The 12,807-nt window shown below is 37.2% G+C and overlaps 1 protein-coding gene across 3 annotated transcripts in view; it reads right to left on the bottom strand.

Moving 5' to 3' along the window:
* RFX3 (regulatory factor X3) overlaps positions 1-12,807 on the bottom strand; it is a 331,048-nt gene that overhangs the window by 106,800 nt on the left and 211,441 nt on the right. For all 3 annotated transcript variants that reach the window (XM_027549369.1, XM_027549367.1, XM_027549370.1), the window contains one exon: positions 1,089-1,347. In XM_027549369.1, coding sequence (XP_027405170.1) covers positions 1,089-1,347 — 259 coding nt within the window. The remainder of the gene's footprint in view (positions 1-1,088; positions 1,348-12,807) is intronic.

Raw genomic sequence — 12,807 nt, 5'->3', positions numbered from 1 at the left:
AGAGAATCTATGATTTAGTTTCTAATCTACATAAATATACCGATGTTACTGAAAGGTTTAGAAATGCCATATTTAGTGTTATTAAAAGCAAGAGGGAAATGGATATTAGAAATGCTTCCAAAACACAAAGAAAAAAATGGAACATCTATTCTGATGTTAGTAGGAAAGAGTTAATTAAAAATAAAGGGCTTTAAAGACAGATTAGGGAAAAGATACTAAATGATGAAGGTATGAATACATGGTAATCATTACAAACAGAAAATATATAGAGAAAATACTTACCAAGTATATATTATATCATGAAGAAAATACACAAAGTGAAAAATGTAAAGACTCTCACATAATTATTTTCTATTTGTTTCTATTTCATTATAAGAACAAATTATATGGTAGGAGTACAGAAAAGGGGTACATGCACTTAAGTAAAATTTCCAGGCCCCTTTTATATGAAACAACTGTAAAATCAATTCCATTTCTACTTTGGCTAGGTGGTTCTAAATGATTATTCTCCCTATGCTTAGCTGAAGTAAAAAGGAAAGACCAGGTTACAGAGTTTGAGGACATCAAAAACTGCACAGGTTTTTATTACTATTTCTATCATACCATTTTAGCACATTAAAATATCTTGTGTCAAAATAAACATATTAAAGTTTAAAAACTTGAAAACTCAAATATGTATTTGTGTTCCTAAGTTATTATTTGCTCACACCTATGATCAGAGCCAAATTATTAAACGTTTTTCACTGGAATGAAAATGAAAGTGGCAAAGGACTCATCCTAAGGCCTTGATAAGTGGCAAGTACTTCCCTTTCCACTGTGAAAATCACTGTCTAGATGGCCTTTGTCAGTGCTTCCCAAAGTGTCCCTCCGGTTCAATGTAAAATAACTTCACAAATGGGTAAGCATGCCTAATTTTACTCTGTAAGCACAGATTTTAACATACATTAGAAAAAGTCACATGCTAAAACTTCTCAACACATTCTTGCCCCAGCCCAGTGTTTTTTTTTTTTTTTCTCTCTAAAGAGAAAAGTGTATGGAAGAAGCCACCAAGAAGCTGAATTAAACAAATAAAAACTTAAAATACTTACTGTCGCTGGGGAAGCCCGAGTGGTATGTGTCACCGAGTGTCCAGAATTCTCCATTGAGTTGCCGATCAGATAGGTTCCTCCAGAGCTGCTGATGAGTTGTCCTCCCGTGACGCCCATCTGAATCCCACCGGTGCCCACCATACTGTGAGACGAGACCACGGTAGTCACCTGTGCAGAGCTCCCTTGAGTATCAAAGTAATTCCCTCCAGTGTTTTGGCTGTACATCTGTGTTTCTGTGTAAGGGTAAGTTGTTGTTCGGCTTTAGAAGAAGAAAAGAAAGAAATTTACTTATATTATCTTATTGTTTTTCCAGGGTAAATACATGTTTAAAATATATCAGCTTAGCCTTTGGGACATGGTGAGTTTTGCATTTTGTGTGAAACTTCATTCCCAGAAATAGCTGGGCTTACTTTCCAAATTAAAGGTACATTTATTTAAAAGTACCTCAACACTTTTCTGCACAGTATAGAGTTTTTGCCACTATTGGGGCCTACCTCAAGTGTATAAATAAGCTCAGGTCTTGTCCCTTCAGGAAATCCTGCTGTGTGACTTCTTAAATTTCTTATAAAACTTCCTGCAAATCCCAGTTTTAGGAAAGCTGGGATCTGGAATGAATAGGGGTTGACAAGTCAGCTCCCCAAACTACTTCACACTGCTGGTGACTTGCAGGAAACCTCCATGACTAAGGTAGTATGCATGAATCTCTTTCTAACCACTAGGCAGGATCTTGAGCAAAGCATGTGCCCTAAATCCCTAACTCTTTCTTCTTTACACTCAAGCTTCTCCTCAATGAGATGACTATGCCACCTCATGTCCTCATTTTCTGCTTTCCAACAATAACAGTCAAGCTTCTGCCCTTAGCCTTTCATTGAAAATGCTTTTAATAAGGTCACTTGTGACCTCATTTAAATACCAAGCTAAAAGGCTGCTGTCAGTCCTCATCTTTCTTGACTTATCTGCAGTACAATGTTGTTGACTATGCCATGTTGCCCTTTCCCTCCTTGCCCTGTTCTGATTAAGCAGCTTGTTTGATGGATTTAATTTTCAATTGACTATATCGTACATTTTAACACGACTTTTGTTTTTATTTTGCAATTAGTGTAGGCTCTCAAGAAGTGTAAAAAATAGTAGGAAGGTGTAAAATACTTTTCTTTTAAAAAATTCAAACATCAAATTAAAATTCCCAGTGTTTTTGGTCATTCTCTTCAACACTACATCTCAGAGTGAGCCAGTACTGACAATTTGCTGTAGATGTCTGTGGACATTTCTATGTATATGCAAGGTCTTTCTGTTTTAATCTTTCTTGTTCATTAGTTTCTATGGCATGTCTCTTTCACCTTTTAATTTTTTTAACCACAGTGTTTCAAGAATCTTTTGGAGGCTCAGTTTTTTTTGGCATATTAAATAGTAATTTTCTCAGGTCTCCAATTTTAGCTCTTATCTCTTCTCACTTTTATCCAGACCATACACTTTGATCATATACTACATGACCATGTGCATGTTCGTAAGTTCATACCTCCACTCTTCACTTTCTAGTTTCACTGTTGTTGTTGTTGTTCAGTTTCTAAGGTGTGTCTGAATCTTTGCAACCCCATGGACTGCAGAACGCTAGGTTATACTTTAAGAGTTTTAAATCTAGATTTCTGAGTCACTTAAGTATCTCTGCTAGGGAAGCCCTGATATTTGGGAGGTCTCCTATGTAAAAGTGAAGGTATACCTAAAAGGGAATTCTTTTCTCTCCTGCTCTTTTTCCTATATTCCCCCCTCTCAGCAGAGGGCAGCACCACAACACTCAGCTTTGGAAATTATTGCTAACTCTTCTTGCTCAGGACTTCCTAGTTTGCTCAGTGGTAAAAGAATCTGCCTTTCACTGTAGGAGGCGAGGAGATGCAAGTTCGATCCCTGGGTTGGGAAGACTCCCTGGAGGAGGAAATGACAACCCACTCCAGTATTCTTGCTTAAAAAAAAAAAAAAAAATCTATGGACTGAGGAGCCTGGCAGGGTGCAGTCTATGGATATGACTGAGTGCACGCATACTTTTCTTGCTCAGATTGACATCAGTCCTAATAACTTTACCTCCGAAACAATTGTCCAACTCTCCTTTCCATTCTTGTACTCACTGCCTTAACTCATAATGAGTGAGTAAAGTGAAGTGAAACTCTCTCAGTCATGTCCGATTCTTTGTGACCCCATGGACTGTACAGTCCATGGAATTCTCCAGGCCAGAATACTGGAGTGGTAGCCTTTCCCTTCTCCAGGGGATCTTCCCAACCCAGGGTCAAACCCAGGTCTCCTGCATGGCAGGCGGTTCTTTACCAGCTGAGCCACAAGGGAAGCCCAAGAATACTGGAGTAGGTAGCCTATTCCTGCTCCAGCGGATCTTCCCAACCCAGAAATCCAACCAGGGTGTCCTGCATTGCAGGCTGATTCTTTACCAACTGAGCTATCAGGGGTCCTTTAACTCATAATATTCTCCATTAAAATTGCCTTCTAACTAGTTTTCCTTCTTCTATTTGGGTCTCTTCCAATCTATCTTCAACTCTGATGCCAGGGGAATATTTCTAAAAGGAAAATATGAAAATTAAGCTTTTCTTAAAAACCTTTCTGTGATTCTCTCTTGCCTTGGGAAGAAATTCACAACCCTTGACCTGTCTTCTCAGGGCCGATGCTGGCACAAGCTCCGGATTTGGTACCAGCCATGTCTTCAAATGATTTCTTTGCTCACACCACACTGACCTTGATGCTGATCTCGTGTAAAGCACTATCTTCTCTTGTCTCTCTGCTACATTGTGTAGGGTTTCCCCTGTCTGGAAAGCCTTTACATGTCTTCAACTCTCTTCCTTTGCCTAAATCACCCTTAAGCTCTCAGTTCAAGCATCACCTTATCTCAGAATTACTCCTCTGCACCCCTTGTATTCTATGGCCACTCCTTACAGGACTGTTATGTTTTGCTCTCTATACTTTCCTAACCCATTGCACATACCTGAAATATAACTCTCAATGCACTGTTAATTACCTTAAGTCTTCAAACTCCCATGAAATTATGTTTTATTCCCATCTGTATCCTTAACACTTAACATAACTATTGCTACATAGTGGGCTCACTAATCAACAAATAAAATATGACTCTACTTCAAAGTATATTTGGCATAATAGTCACTTTCATAAATTTCTAAAACATACGTTCTTTTTTTGCTGTTTTGTTAAAGCATGAGAAATTGGGCTAAACTATTTTAAGATTTTTCTGTATTATTTAAAATAGGTCATTTAACCCATTATAAATTATATTTATATTGCAATTTCTAATGCAAATTTCAGTAAAATAATACGAGTGCTCCAACCAGTCCATTCTAAAGGAGATCAGCCCTGGGTGTTCTTTGGAAGGAATGATGCTAAAGCTGAAACTCCAGTATTTTGGCCACCTCATGTGAAGAGTTGACTCATTGGAAAAGACTCTGATGCTGGGAGGGATTGGGGGCAGGAGGAAAAGGGGACAACAGAGGATGAGATGGCTAGATGGCATCACCAACTCGATGGACATGAGTTTGCGTGAACTCTGGGAGTTGGTGATGGACAGGGAGGCCTGGCGTGCTGCAATTCACGGGGTCGCAAAGAGTCGGACATGACTGAACAACTGAACTGAACTGAAAAGTATTCAACACTGGGTAAAGTTACTGCTTTCCAGAAAAAACCACCACAGATCAGGTATAAGTTTTAGTTTCGGATGATGACAGAAACAACTCCATACAGAATATTTTTTGTTGTTTTTTTTTTACACATAGAAAAGTATTTAAAATACACATTTCTTCTCAATACTGCTGTATTTTCCAACTGGAAATCTAATTTATGTATTTGTTTCAGTATATACTTAGTTTAATAAAACAGCCATGTTGATTTTAAATTTGGATAAAAAGAGAAATGAGTTCATCTTATGTCCCCTAAATATGACAGTGACTCTATTTAGCTGCACTTAACACAATATGATGTTGGTATTTAAGTAAAATCAAGTAAGATGTACAAATAGATACAGGGAAATAAACACTATGACAGATGCAGAATACTGTGTCAACTTTCCTTCTCACAGTCTGAACAAAACGCTTAAGTATGCTTTCCAGTAGTAAGTTGATTTTACAAATCAATCATATAATAATAGCTATTAATAGCTAATATTTATTATTTACTATGCAACAGGTATGATCTTATGTGCTTTTCAGGTATTAACTCACTTAACCTTCATTACAACTTTATGAGATAGATACTGTTATTTCTATTTGCAAAGACAAGGCAAATACTCAGAAGTCTAGATAAACAGCTTTATCCAAAGCACACAGCTGGTAAAAAACTGGATTTGGAATACACAATTAGCCATTCTCTCAAACATTTAATCACATTAAAAGAATTTAACTTTTAAATATGTCAATGATATTTATGAATGACTATTGCGGAATAGTCACAAAAGGTGGTACAGGTAACATACAAACTTTCTATTGCTATTTAAGAGTTTCTTATATTTTAGCTAAAAGATGATGCTTTTAAAGTGCTGCACTCAATGTGCCAGCAAATTTGGAAAAATCAGCAGTGGCCACAGGACTGGAAAAGGTCAGTTTGCATTCCAATCCCAAAGAAAGGTAATGCCAAAGAATGTTCAAACTACTGCACAATTGCACTCATCTCACATGCTAGCAAAGTAATGCTCAAAATTCTCCAAGTGAGACTTCAATAGTACATAAACCAAGAACTTCCAGATGTTCAAGCTGGATTTAGAAAAGGCAGAGAAACCAGAGATCAAATTGCCAACATCTGCTGGATCATAGAAAAAGCAAGAGAGCTCCAGAAAAACATCAACTCTACTTCACTGACTACCCTAAAGCCTTTCACTGTGTGGATCACAACAAACTGTGGAAAATTCTTCAAGAGATGGGAATACCATACCACCTTACCTGCCTCCTGAGAAATCTGTATGCAGATCAAGAAGCAACAGTTAGAACCAGATATGGAAAAATGGACTGCTACACAATTGGGAAAGGAGTATGTCAAGGCTGTATATTGTCACCCTGCTTATTTAACTTATATGCAGAGTACATCATGAGAAATGCTGAGCTGGAAGAAGCACAAGCTGGAATCAAGATTTCTGAGAGAAATATCAATAACCTCAGAGCTACTGATGACACCACCCTAATGGCAGAAAGTGAAGAGGAACTAAAGAGCCTCTTGATGAAGGTGAAAGAGAAGAGTGAAAAGGCTGGGTTACAACTCAGCATTCAAAATACTAAGATCATGGCATCTGGTCCCATCACTTCATGGGAAACAAATGGGGAAACAATGGAAACTGTGATAGACTACTTTCTTGGGCTCCAAAATCACTACAGATGGTGACTGCAGCCATGAAATTAAAAGATGCTTGCTCCTTGAAGGAAAAGCTATGACAAACCTAGAGAGCATATTAAAAAGCAGACACATTACCTTGCCAACAAAGATCCATACAGTCAAAGCTATGGCTTTTCCAGTAGTCACATACGGATGTGACAGCTGGCCCATAAAGAAGGCTGGGTGTTGACAAATTCATGCTTTTGAACTGTGGTGTTGGAGAAGACTCTGGAGAGTCCCTTGGACTGCAAGAAGATCAAACCAGTCAATCCTAAATGAAATCAACCCTGAATATTATTGGAAGGACTGATGCTGAAGCTCCAATACTTTGGCCACCTGATGCAAAGAGCCGACTCATTAGAAAAGACCCTGATGCTAGGAAAGATTGAAGGCAGGAGGAGAAGGGGACGACAGAGGACAAGATGGTTGGATGGCATCACTGACATCACTGACTCAATGGACATGAGTTTGAGCAAGCTCCAGGAGATGGTGAAGGACAGGGAAGCCTGGCATGCTGCAGTCCAAGGGGTCACAAAGAGTCAGACATGACTGAGCCAGTGAACTACAACTACACTTTGCTAACTGTTTATCAGCACCCGACTCCTCTCCTATCTTACTCAGAATGGGATCTGCAGAAGATGTACTTGCACTGGTAAAGAAAGAGAGATGGAAAAGGTCAGACTATTTTGGAGGATATTTACCATTGCACACTAAGACTCTGGAAGTTCTATGATGGTAGAAGTTGCAGTTCTATTATAAGAGCATCATTCCAAGGGGTTTAAATCACGCCATCTTCTGGGCATGATTCCTTTATATAATTAGTCCTCAGTGAACAATAGCAATACAAATAAATGCATCACAGATATATATAAAAGCTCTATAGCCCTCAAGTCAGCATAAAAATACGGCAGCAAAGAGCTTTGATTTTCATACTTCCCCCTAGCTGGAGATGATTCATTAGCTAAAAAAATGAGCAAAGGACAGGAGAAGAGTGAAAGTCACTAAAGAGTATGTCTAATCCATAAACTATGTTCATTACTCAATCAAGACCCATGGGACTGAGAAGAAAGCTTGTGTAAGCACACACAGGGGTAAAGATTGGTAATTTCCAGGGGGGAAAAGGGCACAATTATATTTGTAGATGAAGTGTCACAAATTGTTGCTGAATTTGTCTCCGGCACTTAAATACTTGCAATGTGGAAGAGAGGAGACTTTTCAACACTGGACTGGGTAACAGAGGCAGACCGCAATGTTCTCAGACATTGCTCTTCAAGAGTAAGAAGATAAGTACTAACTCAGTTGCTGGAGGCCTTTCTGGAGCCAGAGCCAGAGTCAGGCAGAATTTAATTCCTTAATATCTTTTCAGTTTTAAATGCTCTAAGCTCCTGGATAAATTCTGAAGACATTTTGTTTAAAAAAAGAAGTGCCAACAACAAAAACAAACAGTTCTTTCTTAGGAACTAGAAATAATGATTCTAATTCTGATACCTAAGATCAGCTGTCTTTCATACTGCTATAATGAATACATAAGAGTTACTGCTTGCACACTATTTCCCCCAGAAATCCCCAAGACATATGTTTGAGAAAATTACTCACTTTTTGGCATATCAGATTGAAAGCAACTAACTATTTCCGACTGTACACTCCTGAAACAACTAAATTCCCAAGCAATTTTGTGCATGTTTGAACCATGCCTATTTGTTTGTTTGTTCTTTATTGATTGCCACAGACTGTTATGAAAACACTATGTCATATTATTCTATAGCAGAAGAGAAATCTTTCCATTGTTCTGCATATGTATCCAGTAATGAATGTAAACACACAGATATGCCCATACTTGCTGACAGAAGGTTCTTTATAGCTGAAGGTATTATCAGGTTCTGTGTAAATGTCAGGACTCTGATCCACTGAATTCAGTAAATTAGTGCTGTTGCATCCCATCATGCCTCAGCATATACCTTGGCTAAGCATGACCCTGATTATTTACTCCTTGCTTATTCACTACAATAATTATGTCCATTTATTTTAGTTATAACCAATTTTTCTGTTTTATCTTCAGGTGTCTTATCCATAAGTCCAGATATATAATATCTCTAAATTATGCATTTTGTGTTTTACCTAGGTTTTGAATATCCTCTCACCAATAAGCTAGTCAACTACAAAATAAAGCAATGGTATGAAAAATTGCAAATTAAGGTTATAAAATACCTTACAAATTTCATACCATAAAATTCAATACGAAGGTAAAATGTAGTAGTGATGATCATTATAATATCTTACATTGGTACAATGTTTTTATTGCTTTCAGGTTACTCTGTACATATTCTTTTAATAAATATTTATGGCACCTGGGAAAAAAGGAACATGACCTCTACTCATATAAAGGTTACATAAGAAGTAGGTGGTCCAAAATAAAAAAGGAAATAAGATCATTAGATAGTTTGCTAAACCTATAGAAGAGAAAAATAGCATAGTAAAGTATAATAAGTGGAAGGGCACATATTAGATCAAGTAATCAAGTGCTGTTACTTTCCAAGAAGAGATATTTAGGTTGAAACTAGAGGATGAAAAGAAGTTAGTTTTATGAAAAACAGGAAGAAAGATATATCAAGAAGATAATGTAGCATGTACAAAAGCCATGACACAGGGAAGATCCCGGTATTTAGGAATAAACTAGAAGTCTAGAGTGGTTGTTTAAAATGAATGAGGACACTAGAAAAAAAATGAGGTTTAAAAAGTAGGTGAAAACTAAACATGTAAGTAAACAAATTTTTTCGTGGGTCATGATCCACAATTTAATGGGTCACACTAGCATTAAAAAAGAAAGAGACTAAACAACATTAGAACATATTATACCTAGGAGGATAAGAATTATTTTGAGAAGCTTTTTTCCTGTCATATGCATATACAGCATGTGTGTGTGCCTATGTATATTTAGCTGAGTAAAAAATTGCACATCTAGTTTTCTCACTGGAGATGGTTTTTTAAAAAGCTTGAAAGACATCATGATGGACCGCGGAATGAAGTCTGGATGTTATTTTAAGCTGGGATAGGAATTCAAGGAGGTAAGGGAATGTTCCAGGCAGAGAAACAACCTAAAGAAAGGCCTGAGGTCAGAGAGGTAACAGGAGACCATGAGAAAAGGGAGTGGCAATCAGAGCACACTGCTATAGTCAAAACATATGATTCTGAAACATGTTCATTAGATATAATAATAGGAGGTGATCTTATTGCAAGGTGTTTCCATATAGTGATAGCAGTATATGTCTGATTGGACAGACTGAAGAAATAACTAAAGGCAGTCAGAATGAATAAGTTTTAAATATTTTCAAAAAGTTTGGGAGCTAGGAGAATATGAGAATGGGGAGAAGTGTTGTTAAGGACAGAGGTACATGATTTCATGGAATCTTCATTAAATCAGTCACACAGGTTGCACAGTTCTGATTGGAATCCAGTGGCAGCAGTGGCCAGCAGCGTTTGAGAGGGTTGTGGTCGTGTGGTGTTCTGACTGGACAACTCCTGGCATGCAGTTTTTCCTTTGGTCTAGCTACTGTTTAACAATGCTTGTACCTATTTTTTTTTCAGCTTGTTTCTTCAGACTTCCTGAAAATTCTGAGTCACAAATATCTTTCAATAAATTTTTTGTTTTGCTTAAATAAGCCAGACTTGGTTTCTGCTGCTTGAAACCAAGAACTCTGCCTTAAATAGTTTTATGTTGTGAAGTTTTTGTGAAAGTCACCAAAGCCCTACATGGAAGTAGCTACAATATTTGGAATCAACAAATTGCACTCATGTGGTACATAATCTCTGGTTGGCTAGCATGAAACAATATTTTTGAATTTTGAAACAGATTATTCTTGAATGCTCCAAGTCATACTGAAGGCAGAAGACAGCATAAAGAAAGCAGCCTCTTCATCTCAATCATAGAAACACCATACAACCATTTCTTCTAAGCAGAGAACATTTAAATGATAATAAGAATGCATAATTTTACCTGAAAATCCTGAGACTATTTCACTGAAAGAGAAAATATGAACTTGAAGAGTATCCTTTTTAAGGTTCTTTATTAATCAAGAAGCAACAATTAGAACTGGAAATGGGACAACTGACTGGTTCAAAATTGGGAAAGGAATATGACGAGCCTGTATAGTGTCACCTTGCTTATTTAACTTATATGCACAGTACATCATGTGAAATGCTGGGCTGGATGAAGCTCAAGCTAGAATCAAGATTTCTGAGAGAAATAACAATAACCTCAGATATGGAGATCATACCACCCTAATGGCAGAAGGTGAAGAGGAACTAAAGAGCCTCTTGATGAAGGTGAAAGAGAAGAGTGAAAAAGCTGGCTTAAAATTCAACATTCAAAAAACAAAGATCATGGCATCCAGGCCAACTACTTCATAGCAAAAAGATGGGGAAAATGTGTAAACAGTGACAGGTTTTATTTTCTTGGGCTCCAAAATCACTGTGGATGGTGACTGCAGCCATGGAATTAATAGGCACTTGTTACTTGGAAGGAAAGCTATGACAAACCTAGACAGTGTATTAAAAAGCAAACACATCACTTTGCCAACAAAGGTCCATATAGTCAAAGCTATGGTTTCTCCAGTAGTCATGTACATATGTGAGAGTTGGACCATAAAGAAGGCTGAGCATGAAGAATTGATGCTTTTGTATTGTGGTGCTAGAGAAGAATTTTGAGAATTCCTTGGATAGCAAAGAAATCAAACCTGTCAATTCTAAAGGAAATCAACCCTGAATATTCATTGGAGGGACTGATGCTGAAGCTCCAATACTTTGGCCACCTGATGCAAAGAGCCAGCTCCTTGGAAAAAACGCTGATTCTGGGGAAGAATGAGGGCAAAAGGAGAAGGGGGCCGAGGAAGAGATGGTTAGACAGCATCAGCGACTCAAACTCTGAGAGATAGTGGAAGATAGGGGAGCCTGGTGTGCTGCAGTCTATGGGGTCACAAAGAGTAAGACATCACAGCGACTAAACAACAATTAATCGATTAAAAAGTATATGGAAAGGATAACTGGATGGCTTCAGAAAATACCCTAACTATATTATTTTCTTTTTGAATACATAAGCCAGAAAGAAAAATACCAATACAGTATACTAACACATATATATGGAATTTAGAAAGATGGTAACAATAACTCTGTATACAAGACAGCAAAAGAGACACTGATGTATAGAACAGTCTTTTGGACTCTGTGGGAAAGGGAGAGGGTGGGATGATTTGGGAGAATGGCATTGAAACATGTATAATATCATATATGAAATGAGTCACCAGTCCAGGTTCGATGCATGATACTGGATGCTTGGGCTGGTGCACTGGGACCACCCAGAGGGATGGCACGGGGAGGGAGGAGGGTTCAGGATGGGGAACACGTGTATACCTGTGGCAGATTCATGCTGATATATGACAAAACCAATACAACATTGTGAAGTTAAAAAATAAAATAAAATATTAAAAAAAAGTATATGGAAAGGATAACTGGATGGCTTCAGAAAATACCCTAACTATATTATTTTCTTTTTGAATAAATCTACTAATTGTCAATATATCATTAATGTACCACCTCCTAAAGTATACAATGCCATGTTATTAGATATGATTCAGATAGGAGTTCTGTGATCAGTTTTTAAAACACCGCATTTCTTTCCTAGGGGATTTCTCAGAATCTTTAAAAAACGAACAGAAATTTAGAGTCCTCAAGAGAAGTTCATGTAGTGTTTTTCTGCTTGCGTCATCACAGAACTTTTTTAGAGAACTAACATTTTATGAAACACATCTGATAAATTACCTATTGTGTTTGATAAATCTATAATTTAAAGATTATGAGAATGCTTCCTATCGGTCAAGTCTTATTGCAATAGAAATCCACACAATGAAAATCTTAACATTTTAAAACACTGATCATCTCTAACCAGGGGATAATCTTCAAAGAGTGGTTGATATGAGAAAATTAAAAGTGTTTTCAAAAGATATTTCTTAATTTGGACAAGATATAGTATGATGTCTTTATTTCCACTTTGACTAACATGATGGAGTAAGTGGGGGAAGTGAGATTCAAAAAACAGAGATGGGAAAGAAAAAAATTCATCATTTAAAAAAACTGATTTCTCAGTTACATCAAGAAATTTCAACTGAATGGGACTCTATCTACATGGTATGCAATGTTTCCCAGCTAGTTTCATTACAGTAGACTAAATTATTAGATACCATAAATTGTAAGAATCTATAGCAATGGACAAGACTATGAACCAGCCCAGTAAAAAATATTCTTGGGAAAACTATTGCCAGGAAATACATAAATGTGTGTTCCTACAGAAGTAATGATA

This window comes from Bos indicus x Bos taurus, chromosome 8, assembly GCF_003369695.1.
Source record: "Bos indicus x Bos taurus breed Angus x Brahman F1 hybrid chromosome 8, Bos_hybrid_MaternalHap_v2.0, whole genome shotgun sequence".
Taxonomy (NCBI): domain Eukaryota; kingdom Metazoa; phylum Chordata; class Mammalia; order Artiodactyla; family Bovidae; genus Bos; species Bos indicus x Bos taurus.
Note: the sequence above shows the minus strand (reverse complement) of the source record. Positions and strands in the feature narration are given on the sequence as shown.